We start from the raw sequence: 22,879 nt of genomic DNA, 5'->3' as shown, positions 1-22,879 counted from the left end.
CTGTGCCTACCTCCTAAACTTTCTTAAGTGATGGATCACAGTTAAAGAAAACAGTATCCTGCACTCAGTGCTCTTCTCCCCTATATTCAAGGTGCAGCTTTAATGTCACTTCTTTAGTGGTCCTTGAGGATATTACCTAGCCCTTCAATCCTATTGTAAGTCTCATGTCTTATAAATGTACTTCCTTGCAATACTCTACATAATCAATGGTTAATTATTTTATATTAGTTCTTACACTCATATACCCTCCAACAATAAAATGTAAGCCCCATGTGGTCAGGGACAGTATCTTTCATTCTAAAACTGGGTATAAAAGAGATGCTAGGGAGAATCAAGATGGTGAAGTGGTGAGTGGCACCAAAATTCAGCCTCTCTGAGAGCTGGAATACAGATCCTGGAAAATAACTTGAAGAAAAAATCAGAAGTAGAGTGCTGGGAACTGGGAAGGAACTGGCAGAAAAATTAAAAGCTACAGATAAGTTTTCAAGGCAGACCACAATGCAGAGAAGGAAATCAAACAGTCTGGACTCTCCCTCCAGCTCCCAGCTCCTGGCTCAAGGGAAAAGGAGACTGGCTCTGAAGAAGCAAGGTGAGCACTGGAGGCTCCAGGGAAAGCAGGATGGACCAGCAAGGTGGGCTCCAGGGGGAATCCGCTCTTGTTGGGATCTGCAGGGAGTGTGGGGTTTTACTCTGAGACTTCCTTCACATGCCAGACAACAACCAAATAGGGATCCTGGCACAAGCACCTACCATAATGCTAGAGAGCATTATTATTAAAGCCATTCTAGGAAGGGATGACTGAATCTGGGACTCAGAACAGCTTGGGGATGGCCTCACTTCACAGTTCCCAGTGTTCCCCTCTAAAAGTGACTGGGTGAGAGACAGCCACAGGAGACAGTCAGGGAGTGGGCTGGAAAGAGGCCCCCAGAGGGGTTTGAGCTCCTGCTGGAAATCATGACCCCCAACCTCTACCCCTACGATGGAAGGTTAAGGCCCAGCTTGAGTTACACTGGGTCTGAAAGTGCCAAATTGAGTACTTCAGCTCTCACCCTACTGTTTGCATCTACCATGGGACCTGGTTTCTGACTGCCTTATTTACCAGTACTAGCGGGAACATGTATCGGGCTTAGGCATTGCCACAGTCTGGGGTAAACAGAGGTGCCTCTGGAATAGAGGCAAACCCACAGGTTGTAAGGCTTGGTGGTGAAAACCATGAACTGCTGGACTCCAAAACTCTAGATCCAAGAAACAAACAAACAAACAAACAAACAAAAACAAGCATTCAAAAATACAGAGAAAATATTTTTTTTGTTTTTGGACTTTCTTTTCTGTTTTCTCTTTCATCTTTAATAGTTTATTGGGACTCAGGGAATTTTTCTTTGTCCTTCTTCCTTGTTTCTTTCCTTTTAATTTTTTTCTTTAAATTGCCTCATTTTTGCTTTCCTCCCTTTTTACCTATTTCTCATTTGTTTTATTCTGTTATTTTATCTAATTCTAAATATCCTTCTACTCCTTAATAGGATTCTTTATCTCACTTCTCTCTCCTTACCTCTTATTGTTTAATTTTTCACATTTTTTCTATTGGAGTCCCCCATTCTCCACCCCCTATGTCTTTACTAGTATAACCACTATGTTTTATTAATTTTCTCCTTGAGGTCTAAATTTCCCTCTTCTACTATGATTCATTAATAATCTACGTTTATAGTAATTTCTCAAGATCTATAAAGTAAATCACCATCAATCTTTTTTTAACTGATTAAAGACTTTTCTGCATTATTTTCTGAATTCCTTTCCCTTATCATAACATAGTAACACACAGTGTGAATTACAAGACCCTGTGTATCTTATACATTATAAACAAGTGTTCTGTCCCTCTGTTATCCTACCTGAAATTATAAATGCCTCCCTGAAAAGAAACCTATCAACTACCAACAACATAGACTGTCTTACTACTGGATCAGATTTATGAATTTCCTCTTTTTTGTGTAATATTCTGTCAATTATTTGTGAATGATTAACAGTGTCTGTCTTTTACATCAACTTCAGAAGGCTAGGAGGAATTATACCACTCAACAGAAGGACTGTATAGGTCTTTAAAATTAATAGGGAGGGAGGAAGAGGAAGGGAAGGGGAAGAAAAAGAATTAGAGAATTAAAGATACGTTATATACATGTACCAACTCCCTATGATGAATGTAATCAGTATGTACTACAAAAATATACTAATTAAAAAAAGGGAAAGAAAAAGATTTGCCTCATGAGAAACAAGACATAAAGTGTAATAACAGTACACCGATAGCTGGACACAAGACAGGCCTGTGAAATTTGATGAAATTTCCCATTGCATCTTCGTAAAAAATTGGGTAGCTGGGCGTGGTGGCACATGCCTGTAATCCCAGCACTCAGGAGGCCGAGGCAGGAGGATCACCATGAGTTCAAGGCCAGCCTGGAATATATAGTGAGTTCAGGGCCACCCTGAACTACATAGCAAGACCTTGTCTCAAAACAAACAAACAACAATAAAAAAAAATTGGGTAAAATATCTCAATTTATAACAGCAAAAATCTGCAGACTAAACCTGTTTGTGATTTGCCAGAGTATACTAGATTGTTTATAATGTACTTTTAAAAAATTAACTTAAAAATCTATTAGTTGATTTAAATTGTGAATAAAATAAAAAACTAAAATTAACAAAATTAGGGCTGAGGCTATAGCTCAGTTGTAAAGTGCTTATCTAGCATGCTCAAAGCCTTGGATTCAACCACCAGTACTGGAGGGAGGGAGGGAGAGCGAGAGAAAGAGAGAAAGAGAGAAAGAGAGAAAGAGAGAAAGAGAGAAAGAGAGAGAGAGAGAGAATGAATTAATATTAAATAAAATTTAAAAGTCAGTTTCTGGTATGGGGATGTAGCTCAGTGATACACAGCTTGCCTAGTATGTATGAGGACCTGGTTTTGATCCTCAGAAGCAACAAAAAAAATTTCAATTCCTCAGTCGATCTTCCATGTTCACTAGCCACATGTGGTTAGTATCCTGGACAATGCAAATATAGTACATTTTCATCATTGAAGAAAGTTCTATTCAATAGTACTAGAGATTTGTTCACAAATATGCCTAGTTTTCTTTCTTAAATCTTAGCAATCTATCCTCTTGAATTTAAAGCATTTTAAGGCTACAAATTTAAAACATTTTACACTGTGCATTCCTTTATTTCAGGCTGAACTGTTCCATGGGGGAAAAGACACCTCCTTCTTCTTAATACTCTACAACTACACTTCCTTTTATTTGTCCTACATGCTCTCCTTCCAGCTGCAATTATTAGTTGTTAACCTAAATTTAACTTCAAAGATTTGTAAATCTCAAGTGTATATTCCTACTTTTTATGATTTTGAGCTTTCAATCTCAAACCTTTTAGTGTTGCTTTTTTCAGACCAAATAGTGGCTTGTTGATCCATCTGCCTGTGAAAGCTTCTTCTAATGCTGATCCTGTTAGCATCCTTCAGATTTTATGTAGCTCTAATCCCTCACAATGCTTTATGCATTGCAGATAATGGACACATTTTAAAACATGAAAATATAAAGGTCAACCAGATATTCATCTCTCCTTGATGAGTACTTGGAAAAGAAATGTGTACATAGCAGAGGAAAAAAGAAACCTGAAGTATCAACAGAATCTAGGAAACAAAGACATCATTTACCTGAAACAACCACAAAAGACATAACCTTTGCAATGTGTGGAGTGATAAGATTTATAATGGGGAAAAAAAAAATCAGTGAACAAATTAAAATGATATCATATGAACAGTATGTTTCATTGTTTTTTACTTGTCTCAACCTAAAATTTGAAAAAACCTGAATTACGTGGTCAACAAATTTCTTTGTAATCCTCTAAAAGTCAACTCTTGCAATTCACCAGGAGCTAAATAAATATTTCTTCCAAAATGACAATGTACTATGCAGAAAGAAGCAACCGAATCTTATAACAAATAATTTCAGGAGTCTGTTATCTAGATAAGGGAGTTAAACGTAAGAGAATGGTTAGTACAAAGAAATTTCTGATAATGAGGAATTTAAAACATTATAATTATATACACAGAAAATAAAAACCTTACCTGAAAATCTGGGAATATGGTAGTTAGGAAGGCACTTTATCTAAGAGTAGGAAGGTAAAAGATTTAGGCTAAAGATTTCTTTCAAACCTAACTTTCTCCATAATATAGGATATAATGAAAAAGCAAAGAATATGTACAACACTGAAAAGCAATAACAATAAATTACTTCTACACAAATGATCTGCATTCAAGAGCTTTGTTTTCAAGAGCCTTCATGACTTTTTATAACACAGCACACAGTATTCTACACATCACAGCAGATGGTCAATACACATCAGTGAACTCTTGTTAAGGATACTCCTGTTTGGGCTTTACTTTATCTTTCAGAACTAAATTAGATGATTTGTCTTGTTCCTTTTCATACTCCTTGAAATCACTCTTGGTGTATTTCCCACCTATTCATTAAGAAAAAGTGTTTAGTAAGAAAAATCATCTAATCAGGAACAATAACTATTTTATAGAAGATATGATCTGTTTTTAAAAATGGCATAGTGTGAGATAGAAAAAGGGCAAGAGAACAAAAGAACACAATAAACAGGTAGTTACATGCTGCCACCTAACGATATATGTTAATATTACAACATCAAATTTTCAAATAAATTAAATGTCAATACTACAGTGTATAAGTACAGCCAGTCCATGAGAAAATTAAATCCAGTGGAAAACTGAAAATTTTGGACCCAAATTTGGAAGAAGTGAGGCTTTGAAGACCCCTGACCTGTTTCTCAACAGAGGACTGGGCTGACAGAAGACAACAGAATGTATGGAGTTCACTAAAGATAATGAGAGGAGAGGGTTAGTGACAACACCAAAGAAAAATGTCCCTGCTTTAAAATGCTGGCTGATAGCCACCTTTATTCCTCCCAAGTGCCAAAAAGGAACAATCTCTTCAAGAAGCTAAGGCTACTACTGTTACATCCTGGCTATGGAACAAGGCCATAAAGGATGAGCATTCATGCAGCCTCTCTATTCTTCAGCACAGTCTCCTTACCAGAGGAGGAGTCCGTTTTCACACACATTCAGTACTTTCTGCCTGGCCTGCCTTTCCTATCTCCTCAACTACCACTTCCCAGTGCTTATTGTGAGAAGGGTTCCTATGGAAAGGTCTAAGAGTCTGTGTATAAGCAAAGCAAACTGGAGGTACAAGGAAAGAGACGTGGAATATGAATCCTATATTTTTTTATTGTCAGGAATTTAAGGAAGGGGGAGAACAAGAATGAAAAAATGAGGATAAGCATCAAAGACAAGATGAACCTACTTGGCAATTCTAGAGACTCTGAAAATAAAAATGGCAGACAATATCTCACGTAATATGAAAGACTATTGCAAAAGTTGAGATAACTAGCAACAGTAAAAAATAGGCATCATTTTATCACTGAAAAATGATTTGCCATGTGCCTGCCATTAGAAGTCTCACTACAGATGAAGCAGTTGTGTTATAAAAGAAAGAGTAATGGGTAGGGCTGGGGACTTAGCTCAGTGGCACTGTGCCTGCCTCGCAAGCACAAGGTCCTGAGTTCAATGCCCAGTACCAAAAAAAAAAAAGAGTAATGGATTAAAGTGAGAGGTTCTGAATTCAAATCTTGACTCAAGTGAGGGGGCGCCAAGAGGCAAGGGGTGGGATGGGCAAGCAGCAGACCGCCTGCCCGCTCCCAAGATCCAACTATGAGCTTTTTAACTGTAGCAACTTTAATATATGCTATTGGAGCTGGAATTATTGCGGCTGCTGGCACCAGACTTGCCCTTCAATGGATCCTCGTGAAAGGATTTAAAGTGGTCTCATTCCAATTACAGGGCCTCGAAAGAATCCTGTATTGTTATTTTTCGTCACTACCTCCCTGGGTCGGGAGTGGGTAATTTGCATGCCTGCTGCTTTCCTTGGATGTGGTAGCCATTTCTTAGGCTCCTAAGTAAGATACTTCACTTTTCTGCAACCCATGCACTTTATAAACTGAAAATAGCACCAACATTTCACAGAGCTGAAAGTTCTGAGCACTGTGAATGATACATAGTATATCCATTGTTTCCAATGTGAAACAATTATATACATTAAATGGACATAATTTTATATCCAGATTAACTAAGATTAAAAATAAATGAAGTTTATGATGACATACGTGAAATCAAAGGATCACTCTCATCTAGGTGATATTTTATTTCAAAAAAACATGAACAAATTCACTAAAAAGTTATCTTGTAAGGGCCAGAGATGTAACCTCATGGTAGAGCACATGCACAGAACAGAAATAAAGGAAGATAAACCAACATACCTTTTCCTTTCCACTTAACTTTTGCAACAGACTGGCTAAAATCCACATGTATTCTCCTGTCATCTATAAGTACATTATCCATTTTGAAGAATGCTTTCTCACAATCTTCTTCCTGATAATAATGATAAAAACTTAAAGATAAATATTTATGGAAAAGATTTCTATAGACAGGACAAATACAGAACATATAGTCTGTTGTTACTAAAATTGATAATTGAGTACTACTTACTACACATCGGATAGTTAAATGCTTTGTGTTATCTCAATTAACTCTAGTAACAATCTAATGAGGTAGTCTATTATTATCCTCACTCTCTCAATGAGAAAACAGAAGTTTATTGAGGTATAGAAGTTGCCATACATCACACAATTAGCACAGGTTAAAGCCATGATTTTTTTTTTTTTTTTGGTACTGGGGATCAAACTTGGGTCCTTGCGCTTGCGCAGCAGGCGGTGAAACCACTGAGCTATAAAGCTATGATTTTGAACTGAGGCACTTTGACTACAGTGGAAATACATACACTTAAACAACTGTGTTATACAGTACAAGTCTATGATCTTTTTTACTCGTGACCCAAAAATACTATATCCTAAAAAGTAAAAGCTGTTTTCATAAATTTGGTATTAAAAGTTATCTGGCAGATCCCCGCATCCATCCCCCAGCGACCAGCCAGCAGACAGTGAGGATCTTGGCCACGTGGACCAGCTTAGCCACACAGGAGTCTGCAGCACCGCACCCCCCAACACACCCCCATACCCCCACCCCACCTCCTGGCTGTGGCGCTACCTGGTTCCACACTACAGAGGCACAGGAAGTCATAAAGGCCATTGTCCTGAGCTCCAGAAGATAGAGCAGAAGTGAACAACAGAGAGAGGGCCTCTTTCAGGCTCTTTGATGAAAACTGAAGCCCAGTGGAAAAGTGAAGAGAATCTCTGCAATAAAGGCACACCAGACCACTGTACTTGGTAAGTTGGAGGGATCGTCACCTCCCACTGGAACCTGGACTATCTTCAAGGGAAGGGCAGCTGGAATCTGCAATAGAACCTTGTCGAGAGCAATGCTACATAATTTTAGGGAAAAATCATTTGATTAGGTCTAGTTCTCCTGCCTACAGGCCAGCTATGGCATTTCCAGACATGATTTCACCTTGGCCTCCAGTCACAACTGAGACCTCAATGACCCTGTGATGCTATGATGCTCCAGGGCAAGACCATGCCTGTGGGAGACATCCTGGGAGGAACCAAATTTTCATCTGTATAGTTCCTCATTGATCTAGGGATTCTACCACTCCCTAGTTATCTGTTACATCTGTTTCTCCCTATGTACTGAATAAAAGGTGCCCCAAGCTCCTGGGCTTTTGTCTTTGCTGCCCAGAGCAGCACTAATCAGGGCCAAAGCTCAGCTTCTCCAAGTCTCATTTTTTTCTACCTTTCCTGTATAAGTTAATTTGCCTTGTGCTGCCATGGCCCTCAGGAGACTAGGACTTACTGCAGAGGTCCTAGTAACGTCCCCTTTCCTTGTTCCCTACAGAAACTTGCAGAGTTCAACCCTGCAGGAGGACAGGGAGCTCAACTTGAGACTTGCAGCCAGAAATCTGCCTGAATTGCACATGTCTGCTACTGCCCTGCTGAGACTCATTGACTTATATCTACAAACTGCTCCCACATTGTCTATTGTGACAGCAGAGACATACCCTGAAGGAGGCCCTTCATTTTTATTTTTTGTGATTTTTCAAAAAAAAATATTTTGCTCTTATTTTTAATTTTTTTCTATTCTTTTCAAATTTTTATTTTTCTCTTCTTGTTTTTCTTTCTGTTCTCTTTTCTTACTCTCTCCCTCACTCGTTCTCTCCCTGCACATTGTTCTTCATCTTCCTTTTTGTTCCTGTTCTGGCTGTAATTCGGATTTCGTCTTTATTTTTCTTTTCTTCTCTTTTTCCTTCTCTTGACTGTCATTAGTTTTAAAGGAAAGTAAATATAGTTTCTAGCATCGCTATTGCTGTTAGGTTATTCTATTCTCGTCTTTGTTCTTTCAATCTGTCTTCTCCTCTTGTCTTCAACAGTTTCTTAGAGTTTGCATAATCTTCCTGTGTCCTCTGGCCTCACTACTAACCTTTCCCTATCCTTCTACCTATCTATCACTCCCTCCCCAACTCCTTCTAACTCCCCATCCTGAAGGGTAAAGTTGCTATATTGAAGAGTTTATTCACTATAAACAAGTGTTGGGCTGGTCCTTGATTTTGATTTAATGATAGATTAATAACTACCACAAATTGTCATTTTCTAAACTGTGCTTGATCTATGCTGTTGCTGATTGTATCACTTGGGCTAAGGTGTTGTGATTGATCTGATCAGTCATCCATCCTGGTATAATGAAAATGAGATAGTCTCAGCCATTACAGACTCAAAACCTAGAGACCAGCTATATCTGGAAGGCACCTCTGAGAAGCAATTATTCCATAAGGGTTGTAAATACAAGCAACAAAGATATTTACAGTAAGCAATTTGGAAGTATCAACCCAGGAATTAAACCAAGGAAATACCAAAACCAAAAAGAAGACATTTAAGCAAGGCACAAACTCAGACTTCCACCCCACCAAAGGCAAATTCTGGGGGAAATGAGGTTGAAAAGTCTGATAATCAACCTGGACACCCTGAACTGATAGCACAGGAAGAAACAAAACAGATGAATGAGGCTCTAGAAAAATTCAAAACAGAAATGATTTCCCAGATAACTACAGAGATGGTGAGCAGAGTGAAAGACATGATTAGAGGCTCTAGAACAGAAACAGATAAAAAAATAGATGAGCTCAGAAACATGCTGGAAGCCATGAATGCCCAGCATAAGAAAGAAATGTAAACCATGCCCACCCAACATAAAAAAGAAAAGGAATCCATGAAACAGATTCAAACAGATATCCAGGAGATTAAAAACTCCATTGAAAGTATTCACAGCAGATTAAGGGAATATTAAGACAGAATATCAGATACAGAAGACAGGATTGCAGTTAGTGACCATGAAAAGAGAGATGTCATAAAAATAGTTAAGGGACCATGAGAAATCAATCTAGCAGCTGCTAGATGATGCAAAGAAGAATAACATAAGACTAATAGGAGTCCACAGAAAAGCAGGAGAAAGTACCAATGACATAAAAAAAAAAACTGTTCACAGAAGTAATGGTAGAAAAATTCCCAGACACAGGTAGAGAACTGGACATACAGATAAGTGAGGTATACAGAACTCCAACTAGCCATGATAAAAAAATCTACACCTAGACATATAATAGTCAAGATCCCAGAAATCCAATCCTACAAGCAGTTAGAGAAAAGAAATAAATCACCTACAAAGGAAAGCCCATCAGAATCACAGCAGACTTTTCAACACAAACCCTCAAGTCAAGGAGAGCCTGGAGTGAAGTATTTCAAGCCCTAAAAGAAAATAGCTTCCAACCTAGACTGTTGTATCCTGCAAAATTATCTTTCAAAATTGATAGGGAAATTAGATACTTCCATGACAAAGAACACCTGAGAAATTTCATAAATGCCAAACAAGCACTCCAAACAATTCTAAGCAATATCCTAGAAAAAGACAATGAAGGTCACAACTCCATGAGGCCCAACAGAGGAAAGCCACCAGGCAAAGCAAGAAACTAAAGGGATGAGGGGAAAATAAAAAATAAAAGAGCCAACAACAGTAAAACATCATGACAAGGATGAGTCGATATCTATCAATTATAACCATCAACGTTAATGGCTTCAATTCAACAATCAAAAGAAATAGACTGGCAGAATGGATTCAGAAGCAAAATCTAGCAATATACTGTATATAAGAAACACAACTAACTCAAAAAGAAATTCATAGACTGAAAGTAAAAGGATGGAAAACAGTTCTCCATGTGATAGGAACCCAGAAAAAAGCAGGGGTAGCAATCTTATTTATTTATTTATTTTTCCACTAATAAAATGAGTTTATTTTATTAAGTTTTCAAAAAATACACTTGTAAAATTACCCACATTCTGGGCTAAAAGGTAGCTTTTACAAAGAGTAAAATTTAGTTGGTCCAAAGGTTGTGGGTTATTGTTAAACTGATTGACAAAGAGTAAAATTTTCTAAAATTCTAAAATTTCTAAAATTCTCTTAGTTATTACAGTACATAGATTTAAAAGATGTTAGAAGAGAAAATGTTAAGCCATTGGTCAATGTTTAAATATGGTTAATACACATTAAATCTTCAAATACTACTAAAAGACTAAACATTAAAAACATTTAGGGAAAAAATATTCTATTTTCCTTTCAGAAAACTTTAATCTTAGATATTTTTCTTTTTTTTTTTTTGGTACCGGGGATCAAACTCAGGACCTTGTGCTTGCAAGGCAGGCGCTGGAACCACTGAGCTAATTCCCCGGCCCTTAGATGATATTTTCTAAGAAATACATATGGCATATCACAATAGAAATGGTTTCAAAATTTACTTGTTTCACAAATAAATCAACCTACATAGAAGAAAACAGGAAATTTCTTTTAAATATATATTAACTCCTTTTTTCTGAAAAAAGATATTAAATGAGAATTTAGCCCATTCCAATTAAAACATAAAAATTACTTATATCTAATGTAAGATAGTATTATATATTTACTAACATAAAAGTTCAAGCATTTTCCAAAAGTACAAACTATGTGTTATTTCAAAAACACATTTATCTAACCCACGCTTTACAGAAATTTACATACTTTATATTGCAGAAATCTTTGGTGGTGACACATGGAAAAAGATCCCTGAAAACACTTTAATAATTTTGTTCCATCAATCAGTGCAGTCAAGTATTTATAATTAGTAATGGTGGCAGTATCATTTTTTTAGCCAAATGCACATATATACAATGAAATGTGTGGAAGGGATCTTATGTAGAACCTAGGTGGGTTTGCATAATTAATTACTTAGCAATAGACCTATAGCTAGCTCTTTTTTTATACCATAGAAAATGGTATACAGCATAATAGAGTAAGAATAAACTCTTGGGAAATAGTTAAGTACTGGTGAACAAGCTGAATGAATGTACAGTTAAAAAAAATACTAGCTACAATTTCTGGGTAAGTTCCAACAGCTACCAAAATAGTGCCCTGAGTCAAGTGGACTTGTGTATCAAGGCCCAGGCCCCAAGTGGTAGCAGGGCAAGCAAGGCACTCTGGTCTATGGTAAATGTATATCTTTTAAAAGTAGACTTAAATTCAGAGAAACAAAAAGACTATTCCACCTTGAAAGAAACACAAATGTATAAGCTTATTACACAAAGAGAAGGACAGGCTAAAACACAGTTAGGGGACAATACCAAAATTTAAGAAATGTAAAACAAGAGATAGAATGTGAGAGAACACAATGGTATCAATCATGTATAAGGATTTCAATAGCAAAAACATATCAGAAGGATGGATAGGAAGGAGTATGCTAAAGGATCTGCGTTGCTTCTTTGAATGTGGCGTTGTTGGTAATGAAGCATTTTGTTTCTTGAAGATAAATAGTTCTTGGATAGTATGTACGTATGTCTTGGGGACTGAACCCAGGGCCTTGCTCATGCTAAGCACATGCTCTGCCACTGAGTTACACTCCTATCCCAAAGGACAGGTTTAATGCTAAGAGTAATTAGAACTGAAAAAGGTAAAATGGTGCCAACAGACAACATTTTATGACTTATATGACCTGATCAGGCAATCTGAGATAACACTGCCTCTGCATGTCTGTAGGAAAAAGAAGCATGATGTAGCATTTATATCCAAGTCTAGCACCATGCAATATAAATACAATTTGCTTCCAAACATTTCAAATTCATAGGAATTTAGAACAAAACTAGAGAGTCCTTCTAGAAATGAAGAGGCTAAAAATTAGTTAAGTTAAAGTAGATGGAGATATTCACAGATTTAAACTCTGGGAGAAAAAAAATGGAATGAACTTTTACTTGGGATTATGTATCAAGAATGTGAGCCGGGCATGGTGGCGCACGCCTGTAATCCCAACACTCAGGAGGCTTAGGCAGGCTCACTGTGAGTTTGAGGCCAGCCTGAACTGTGTAGCAAGACTCTGTCTCAAAAAACAAAACAAAACAAAACAAAAGAATGTAAGATGTCTAAAAAATATTAAGACTAATATCAAGAGGCAATATATGAATTATACTAATGTGCTTCTGAGTAAACATTCTGTTCTCAACCAATACTCTGAGGCGGTCTTGAATAAACATTACCGGTTGGCTTATTTTTCTTAAAAGGTAGAAGAGTCAAAGATCTCACACATCTCTCTCATTGTGTTCTTTTGGGCAAACAAGTAGACTGATCAAAGTAAATTATCTGAACAAGCATGTTAAGTACAAATTTCATTACTGATCACAAGAATCATCACCCAAAATATACTGATTTAGGGTTCATAAGGCGCAACTATTGGTATAACCAAAAAAAAAGCCTCATGGGTCAAGATCTCCAATTTTTTTGGATTAAAAATGATATTTTTCTCTCAGTGGCACTGCACCTGCCTGGCAAGTGCAAGGTCCTGAGTTCGATCCCCAGTACCGCCAAAAAAAAAAAAAAAAATTTTCTAATAGTTTCTGATATGTAGGATTAATGATGTCTGTAGTTTGCATTGGCACTCATATTCAGGCAATTATCTCAGCCAGAAAGATTCAAATGATTTTAGTCAATGCCAGACTTATAAACCAGCAGCACATATGAATGCTAAGCTTGTGAATGGATTGACTATCAGATAATTTTATGAATTAAAAGAGACATAACTATTATACTGGACTCTTAACTCTATTTCACAAAAGCTACTACCATTTTTACAATTATAATTGGTGTTGATAAAATATGCTAAGTTTACACTATACAGTTACATGTGGAAAACTGGTTAATGTTTAAAATAACTTCTCATTTGTAAAGAAGATTATTTAAAAAGTTAAAAATCGAACAAATAGCTATGTTCTAATATTAGAAATCCAATACATTTAACAAATGAAACCCGCAAGAAAGGAGATGATGTTTTTCAAGGCATAAATTTGACATGTCAGAATATGACAAACAACAATACCGAGTGTCAATAAAATTTAAAGGAAATGTACAGTTGTAAAATAAGTAAACAATTTTTAAGTGTGCAAAACTAGTTAAGAAAGTGCTACATGGATACCTGCTTTTCAAATATTTGTTTCAAAACCTTTCAGTTAAAGGTGAAAAAAGGGGAGAAAGTATAAAAGTAAAAATGTAAAGAACATATAAAACATACTTTATTATCTTACTGTAGATCCTTGTGATGTCACTGCCTGATCAGAGGCCTATTTAGCTACTGTTCTCATGTGACCAGATACAACACAGCTGCTGGAGGTAAACTCGATGTAACACCACAGAGGCTAACATATCCTGAACCACAGTGAGATGCTTCAAGTATACTGTGGGTCTGTGTAACATGATTTCCTATAATTTTAGGTACATAACTTAATAAACCTTGTATGATCACCTTTATTAGTCAATATTTAAAAGTAATTGTTAAAGAAATAAAAAATATTTAGATTCACGAAACAAATCTTATCATTGCCAAAATGTAAGGAATTATTGTAATGTGTAAATCCTGAAGGTAACATGTTAGAAAATGAAGTTGATTTATTAGTATATTTGTCTTGTGATACTTGAAGTTAGATGACTAAAAATACACCTGTGGTATCTTCTTCACCTTATATTTTAGTGAACCATACCGCACCTCCTTTCAGCCTTTGACAGTTTTCACAGACTTCATGCTTTGTGATCTGTGAAGGCCTTTGTGTGTTAACATCTCATCATCTGAATATGGCCCATCCACTTCTTCATCTGTTTTCTCATCTCCATCTTTCAGTGGAATTCCATAAGCTGCTGATTCACTGGGGGCTGGCTTGCTCTTCTTTTTTGCTTCTGGTAAAGGCTGATACAGTCTTTGCCCCACAGGCCCATCACCTTGGATAGCTGTTAAGTCATGCATACTAAAGCTTCTTAAACGTTCAGTTATTGCTCCTTGGCTCTTTATTGCTGCAGTGACAGTAGCAGTAGCTGCTAGGTTTAAACCTTGTCGCCCAAAGTTTACCATAGTCTCACAGCCTCATTCCTTGCTTGTACAATATAATCATCGATTTCCCTTTCCTTTGAAGAAAGAAGTGGATGAAGACATTTTCTATATATTAAATTTGCTCCTTTGGTATAGGAGACAGCAATCATATGACAAAAGCAATCTTCAGCTCATGGTATAAGGGAAACCAAGCAACTGTTTGATCTGCTATTGTTTCAATCACAGTGTACAGAGCAAAAACAATCCAGTACATCATCCGGCGAACATACTCCTTTACGTTTTTTTGTCTTCACAGTTTTGTATGAATAATATGCAGGATAAAGCATCCCAAACAACAGCACGACAGCTGGGGAGATGATCCAAGACACCATCTTCCCGCGGGCTGGGGCCCCGAGGGCAGGCCTGATGGACGCCGAGAGCGCAGAGCAGGCCACCAACGGCCGCACCGAGCCCTCGGGAGCTGGGCCCTGTGTCTGCGTGCCGCGGCCTGAGCTGCGCGGCAGTCGGTCAGCAATCTTACTTATAGACAAAGTAGATTTCAAACAAAAACTAATTAAGAGAGAAAAAGATGGTCACTATATCCTTGTGAAGGGAACAATCCAAGAGGAAGAGATGACAATCCTAAATATATATGCACCAAACACGAATGCCCCCAACTATACAAAACAAATATTACTGGACATGAAAAACCAAATAAGCACTAATACAATTGTAGTGGGGGACCTCAATATCCCACTATCACAAATAGACAGATCATCTAGAAAAAAATCAACAATGAAATTTTAGAACTGAACCAAGCTATTGAACAAGTGAATGAATAGATGTCTACAGAGTGTTCCGCCCCACAAAATCAGAATATACACTCTTTTTGGTTGCACATGGGTCATTCTCCAAAATACACCACATGCTAGCTCATAGGACATGTCTAAGTAAATGTAAAAGAATTGAAGTTATCCCCTGTATATTAACAGACCACGGAGCAATAAAATGGGAGATCAATAGCCTAAGAAACCACAAAATCCCCACAAACACATGGAAATTGAGTAACACTCTCCTGAACAACCAATGGGTCACAGAGGAAATTAAAGAAGAAATTTGACAGTTTCTACAATTCAATGATAAAGCCAGTATAACATACAGGAATCTATGTGACACAATGAAAGCAGTTCTACAAGGGAAATTAATAGCAGTGAATGCCCATATTAGGAAAACAGAGAGAGCTCAAATAAACAACCTAATGCTGAATCTCAAGCTCCTAGAAAAAGAAGACCATGTCAAACCCAAAGCTCTTACGAGAGGCAATTATAAAGATCAGAGCAGAAATCAATGCAATGGAGACTAAGAGAATGATACAAAAGAATCAATGAATCAAAGAGTTGGTTCTTCGAAAGAATAAATAAAATCGATAGACCTTTAGCCAACCTTATTCAAAAAGAAAAGGCTCAAATCCATGTAATTAAGAATGAAAAAAGTGAGGTCACAACAGGTCCAGCAGAAATCCAGAGGATCATCAATACCTACTTCGAGAATCTGTACTCTAATAAAATGGAAAACACAGAAGAAATGGACAGATTCCTAGATACATACAAACTGCCAAAGTTAAGATATGGAAATTCTAAACACCCCAATTACAATGAATGAAATTGAAAATGTAATAAAAAATTTACCAACAAAGAAAAGCCCAGGTCCTGATGGCGTCACTGCGGAATTCTACAAGACATTTAAAGAACTATTGCCATTACTCTTTGAAAGGAAACTGAAAGGGAAGCAAGGCTTCCAAATTCATTCCTGGAAAGAAGTGTTACTTTGATTGCAAAACCAGGGAAAGACCCCATGAAAAAAGAGAACTGCAGGCCAATCTCCCTAATGAACATAGATGCAAAAATCCTCAACAAGATACTGGCAAACAGAATACAGAGAGTCATCAAGAAGATCATACACCCTGACCAAGTTGGATTTACCCCAGGGATGCAAGGATGGTCCAACATATGCAAATCAATAAATGTAATATACTATATATTAACAGAGTCAAGGACAAAAACTATATGATCATCTCAATAGATGCAGAAAAAGCATTCAACAAAATCCAGCACCCATTCATGATAAAAACCCTACAGAAAATTGGAATACGCAGTCTTTATCTTAACTTGATTAAGGCTATCAATGAAAAACCAACAGCCAACATCATACTAAATGGTCAAAAACTGAAATACTCCATGCTAAAATCAGGAAGAAGACAAGGATGCCCACTATCACCACTCCTATTCGATACAGTTTTGGAAACATTATCCACAGCAATTAGAAAACAGAAAGAAATAAAAGGAATAACAACAGGAAAGGAAGAAGTGAAACTGTCATTATTTGCAGATGATATGATACTTTATATACAAGTCCGAAAAAACTCCGCGAAAAGACTTCTAGACTTAACTGACAGATTCAGTAGAGTAGGTGGATACAAGGTCAACACCCAAAAAGAAATAGCCTTCTTGTACATAAATAACAGACTTACTGAGAAAGAAATTAGAGAAACAATTCCTTTTACAATAGGATCCAAAAAAATGAAATATCTAGGAATCAATCTAACAAAGGAAGCAAAAGACCTCTACACTGAAAACTACAGCACTCTGAGAAAAGAGATTGAAGAGGATATAAGAAAATGGAAAGACATCCCTTGTTCCTGGGTAGGAAGAAGCAATATAGTGAAAATGGCCATACTTCCAAAACTGCTATATAGGTCTAATACAATGCCGATTGAAATTTCAACAATATATTTCATAGAACTAGAGAAAACAATCCCAAAATTCATTTGAACAAGAAGAGACCTAGAATAGCAAAAGCAATTCTCGGCAACAGGGACATAGCAGGGGGTATCACAATCCCCAAACTGAAACTATACTACAAAGCTACTGTGATAAAAACAGCATGGTACTGGCAAAGAAATAGACTCGAGGATCAGTGGAATAGATTAGAAGTTGCAGAAACAACTCCAGACATACTCAGCCACCTCACCTTTGACAAAGGAGCCAACCACCCTCACTGGAGGAAAGATAGCCTATTTAATAAATGGTGTTGGAAAAACTGGATTTCAACCTGCCAAAGAGTAAAACTACACCCATATCTATCACCATGCACTAAACTAAGATCGAAGTGGATTAAAGATCTAAATATTAAAACAGAAACACTAAACTTGCTGGAAGATAGATAGAACTCTTGAAGACATTGGCAAAAAAAAGACTTTATGAACAAAACCTCAGTAGCATGAGAACTAGCACAAAGAATCAACAACTGAGATCTCATCTTCTTAAAAAGCTTCTGCACAGCAAGAGAAGCCACCAACAGAGGTAACAGACAACCTACAACGTGGGAAAAAATTTTAGCAGCTGTACCTCAGACAAAGGACTACTATCTAGAATATATAAAGAACCGAAGGGCCAGGGATTTAGGTCAGTGGTTCTGCAGCCTGCCTCACAAGCACAAAGTCCTGAGTTTGATCCCGAGCACCAAAGAAAAAGAACTGAAAAAAATCAGACCCCCCAAATTTAAAGACCCAATTCAAAAATGGGCATCTGAAATGAAGACATTTCTCAAAGAAGTAAAAGCAGCATATAAACATGAAAAAATTTTCAACATCACTGGTCATTTGAGAGATGCAGATGAAAACAACACTGATATTCCACCTCACCCCAGAAAGAATGGCTGCTATCAAGAAATCAACCAATAACAAAAGCTGGCGGGAGTGTGGAGAGAAAGGAACCTTTCTCCATTGTTGATGGGAGTGCAGACTGGTGCAACCACTGTAGAAATCAGTATACAGATACCTCAAAGAACTTGGGCTAGAGGTCCCATCTGACCCAGCTATTCCCCTGCTGGGTATCTTCCCAAAAGAATTAAAAGAATCATACCATAGCAATATATGTGCACCCATGTTTACAGCAGCACAATTTGTAATAGCTAAAGCTCGCAAACAGCCCAAGTACCCATCAACTGGAAACTAGATAAAGAAGATGTTTTTGTTTTATAAAATGGAGTACTACTCAGTCATTAAGAAAGAGAAACTAGAGACATTTATAGCTAAATGGATGCATATTCAGGCCAACTTCTTAAGTGAAATAAATAGGACACACGTGTAAATACCGAATAGTTTCTCTGGTGTGAGAAACTGAAAGTGTAAATAAGAATTAAAATGATTAAAATGAATAATTGATAATTTGAAATAGGAAGCAAAGGTCCAAAGGGGTAGGGGGAAGTGGGAAGGGAAAGGGAAAGGAAAGAAGTGAAAGGAAAAATGATGAGAAAAGGAAAAAATGGAAACAAAGTCATTGTAAATAGGGAAGGGTGGAGGGTGTGAAGGGAGGACAGGGAATGGGGAAAAAATAAGAACCAAGATACATCATGTACATGTACAAGCCAATGATAAATGTAAATGTATTGTATCCCTAAAATGTACCAATAAAAGAATTTAAGGGAAAAAAAAAGTTATCTGGCAGAGGCTAGAGCTGTAGATCAGTGGTACAGCAAGGGCTTACATGCATGAAGTTCTGAAGAAATCTTAGCACCAAAGAAAAACATGAACAAAACATCCCAGAAATTTGGCAGTAATATTTGACCTAATAGGAATCTATGGCCTTTTTAAAATTCATTTGCTATGAATATCCATTTGTTTCACTCTAAAATACTGTGATTCATTACAGAACGCTGGCCCAAAGGGTTACTATGTAACCCACACAGGTAATGTGTATGTGTGTATTCACATACAAGGTGTACTTTTCTTAACTGGGAAAAATTGTAAAATCAGAAGCACAGCAATTCCCCAAAATATTAGATGATGCATTCTGAGCCTGTGATACCTACGACTGTGCTACACAAGAACCATTTTCAGTAACTAAACAAATTCTAAGACTGTTTCTGACATCTGAAGATCAGAGTAACATATTTCAACATGGCACTAATCAAATTTCTTTTATATTCCTGGATATTCTTATGTCTGCTCAAAAGTTACTACAGACAATTCCAAGAGAAGCAGATAAAAGAACTAGTTACAATCATATTTACCCATGTGTGTCAACAATTAACACACACTGGTCAATAAAATGGGTTATGTACTCCATGAAGACAACAAACAAGGCTTTATTCATCTACATCACTGAGAACATCATCTGGCATATGGTAGGCAATCAATGTTACAGCTTATAAATCTGACTGATTACACCTGGATAAGTATAACTCCATCACTATGCTATTTCCCGATAAAGTTCTCAGATCATTTTTTCACTATAGTATTTGCAAACAATGTATCTACATTTAATAGTTTAAAAATCTCTTCAAAATTGACAACTGACTCAAAAATTATATGGAAATGCAAAACCCCAAAATAGCCAAGACAATCTTCAAGAACAACAAAGTTGAAGGACTCACACTACAAGATATGTAAGATATGTCTATTTCTGGCTCCCCGAGATGGCAAACATGAACCAGAAACAGACTCTACACATATATGGACACAAAGGTGGCCTCATAGAGCCTGTGGGTACAGGACAACCGTTTCAATAAATGATACCAGGTCTCTCGGCTATTCAGTACAAGAAAAATGCAACTTAAAGTAATGCACATAGTACACAAAAATCAAATCACAGTTCAAACTGGAAATAATCTAAGAAAGCTTCCAAAAAATAGAGAATATGTTTGTAACTTTAGAGTAGGCAAAGATTCTTTTAAACGGGCCATGAAAAAGGAAGAAAAATACTGACAAACTGAACTACATTAAAATTTGAAATTAATGTTTATTAAAAGTATTAGGAAAGAAAAAAGATAATCCACAGAACAAAAATTCTGCATCACATATAACCAAAAAAAGCTAACACCTCAAAAATACAAGAATTCTCACAAATCAACAAAAAGGCAGATTAGATTACTAAATTGGAAAATGGGCAAGTCTTAAGTAGGTCCTTCATTAAAATAGGACAGCCAGTCAGGTATTGTGCATTCCTGTAATCCCAGCACTCAGGAGGCTGAAGCAGGAGCCTCATGAATTTGAGGCCAGCTTAGGCTACACAGCAAGACACTTGTCTCAAAACACAAACAACAAACTCAAAAATAGCTTTGCAAATGGTAATGAACATAGGGAAAAGGATGCAACCAAGGAAAAGTTAAATAAACCATGATAAGATACTACAACACTTCTACCAGAATGGATCAAATTAAACAGCCTGACTAAAACCAAGAGTTGGTCAAGATATGGAAAAACATAGATGGCCATGATCTGATAAGTGAAAATTAAACTGACCAGTTATCTATTAATGCCCTACCCTGTGACCCAACAATTCACTCCTAGATATATATACCCCACAAAAGTACATATATACACCAAAAGAATATTTATAGAACATTTATTTTAAAAATTAAAAATAACAAAAAACATAGTAGATAAACAGTTTGTAGTTGCAACATTCATAATAGCCAAAAATTAAAGAGGACTCAAGTGTCTATCAACAGCAGAATGAAAATATAAACTTTTATATACACACAATTAAATACTATGTAAATGAAAATTAACAAGTTAACAAAAGCTAGATGCAGTAATACTTATGTTACAAGTGCAACACTACCCAAAGAAGCTAGATACAAAATATTTCTCATTTATATCAAAAATTAAATGAAATTAATGTAATGTTAGAAGCAATAAGGAAATTACTAGAAAGAGATACAGGAGGTCTTCTAGGATGCTGGTAATTTGGGGGTTTTTTTGCTAAGTATTTTATGTCTTAAGTGATAATTTACATGAGCATGTTAGCTTTGTAGTAATTCACCAGGCTGTTCATTTTCCATATGTATTTAATTCAATTTAAAAAACATGTGGATCAGATTATCCAAAGCATACAGAATTGCCTAACATACAAAAAATACAGACTCAGTTATGAACACTTACAAAGAAACTACCAACCACAGAAATGAAGGCAAATAATGTAGTTAAACTTATTTTTAAGTAAAGAAAAAGCTGGAAAAGGTCTATTTCAAAAATTGAAATGCTAAAGGTGGGTGTGGTGCTGCATGCCTGTAATCCCAGCACTTGGGAGGCTGAACTCAGTGAGTTCAAGGCCAGCCTAGTTTACAAAGCAAGACCCTGTCTCAAAAACAACAATAAAAACAAAAGAGTTAAATAAATTGTCAAATACTGTACAATAGCTGGGCGGTACCAACATGTAGATTAATACCTAGATCAGTGATGATGAATCTTTTAGAGACCAAGTGCCCAAACTGCAACCCCAAACCCATTTATTTATCACCAAGTGCCAAACTGTAATTAAACCTGAATAATTAAGTTTTAGTTTAGAAAAAACAACTGAGACACTTGGCTCATGTGTGAACAGAGAGAGCTCTGCTTTCCCGCTGCAGCATGTGTGCCTTGGGTTTGCAACCACTGACCTAGATCATCACAGACACTTGTCTACTCTATTACTCAATTAGTGCGCCCCCTAAGTAACAATGCAAGGCACTCAGGAGGCTGAAGAAGGAGGACTACCATGAGTTCAAGGCTAGCCTGAGCTACACAGTGAGTTCAAGATCAGCTTGGACTACAGAGCAAGACCCTGTCTCAAGAAAAAGGAACAATGAAAGATGATCGTGAAGGACTTTCCCTAAAACTTGCAAAGTTCTAAAGATAGAGCCAGGCAGTCGGCATCTGAACCTACAGTAAAGGTATATATTAAAATCAACAGGTTGGGTGTGCTAGCACAAAGGCCAGCCTGAACTACATAGTGAGACCCTGTCTCAAAAAACAACAACAACAACAACAACAAAAAAGCAATAGAGGCTAAATTTGCTCCCTATGTGAACAAAAGAAAGCCCATTTTCTAAAGAAAATGCAATCCTAAAAACTAGCAAGAGTTCTATAATTTTTTATATTTATCATATATAACAAAATAGCCAGGCACAGTGGCACATGCTTACAATGCTAGCTACTCAGGATGCTAAGGCAGGAAGATCACAAGTTCATAGCCCACCCAGGCAACTAAGACCCTCTCTTCAAAAAAAAAAAAACAAAAAACAGGCATAACTTAGCAACAATAGTAAAACCCTATCTCTAAATTTAAAAAGAGCTGGGGATGTAGCTCAGTGTAAAGGCTCTGAGTTCAATCATCTGCACTGAATGAATTAATTAATTAATTAATGCATAGTGGCACAGACCTGTGATCCCAGATACTTGGAAGGCTGAGGCAGGAAGAGGATAGCCAAGTTCAGGGCTGGCCAGCCTGGGCAACTTAGTGAGAGCAACTCAAAGTAAAAAATAAAAAGAGGCCTGGGGATATAGCTCAGTGGTAGGGCCTAACAGGAGGAGGCCCTAGGTTCAAACCCCAGGGCCACACACACACACAAAATAATAAATTCAAAAACCCCAAAACACCAAACCTAAAATATCTAGATTATGA

The 22,879-nt window shown here is 36.9% G+C and overlaps 1 protein-coding gene and 1 pseudogene across 4 annotated transcripts in view; both read right to left on the bottom strand.

Moving 5' to 3' along the window:
• The window catches only part of Ppil4 (peptidylprolyl isomerase like 4), a 47,100-nt gene that overhangs the window by 8,046 nt on the left and 16,175 nt on the right, over window positions 1–22,879 (bottom strand). For all 3 annotated transcript variants that reach the window (XM_004856900.3, XM_087193578.1, XM_087193579.1), the window contains 2 exons: window positions 6,379–6,490; window positions 4,407–4,503 (listed from right to left, as the gene is read on the bottom strand). In XM_004856900.3, coding sequence (XP_004856957.1) covers window positions 4,407–4,503; window positions 6,379–6,490 — 209 coding nt within the window. The remainder of the gene's footprint in view (window positions 1–4,406; window positions 4,504–6,378; window positions 6,491–22,879) is intronic.
• Window positions 6,517–22,876, bottom strand: LOC147823335 (receptor expression-enhancing protein 3 pseudogene; annotated as a pseudogene). Its single transcript, XR_015444080.1, has one exon. The product of XR_015444080.1 is annotated as a receptor expression-enhancing protein 3 pseudogene (transcript).

The sequence above is a fragment of the Heterocephalus glaber genome, unplaced genomic scaffold (assembly GCF_053883595.1).
Source record: "Heterocephalus glaber isolate CG9 unplaced genomic scaffold, H.glaber_assembly_v1.0 deba00001593, whole genome shotgun sequence".
Classification (NCBI taxonomy): Eukaryota; Metazoa; Chordata; class Mammalia; order Rodentia; family Bathyergidae; genus Heterocephalus; species Heterocephalus glaber.
Note: the sequence above shows the minus strand (reverse complement) of the source record. Positions and strands in the feature narration are given on the sequence as shown.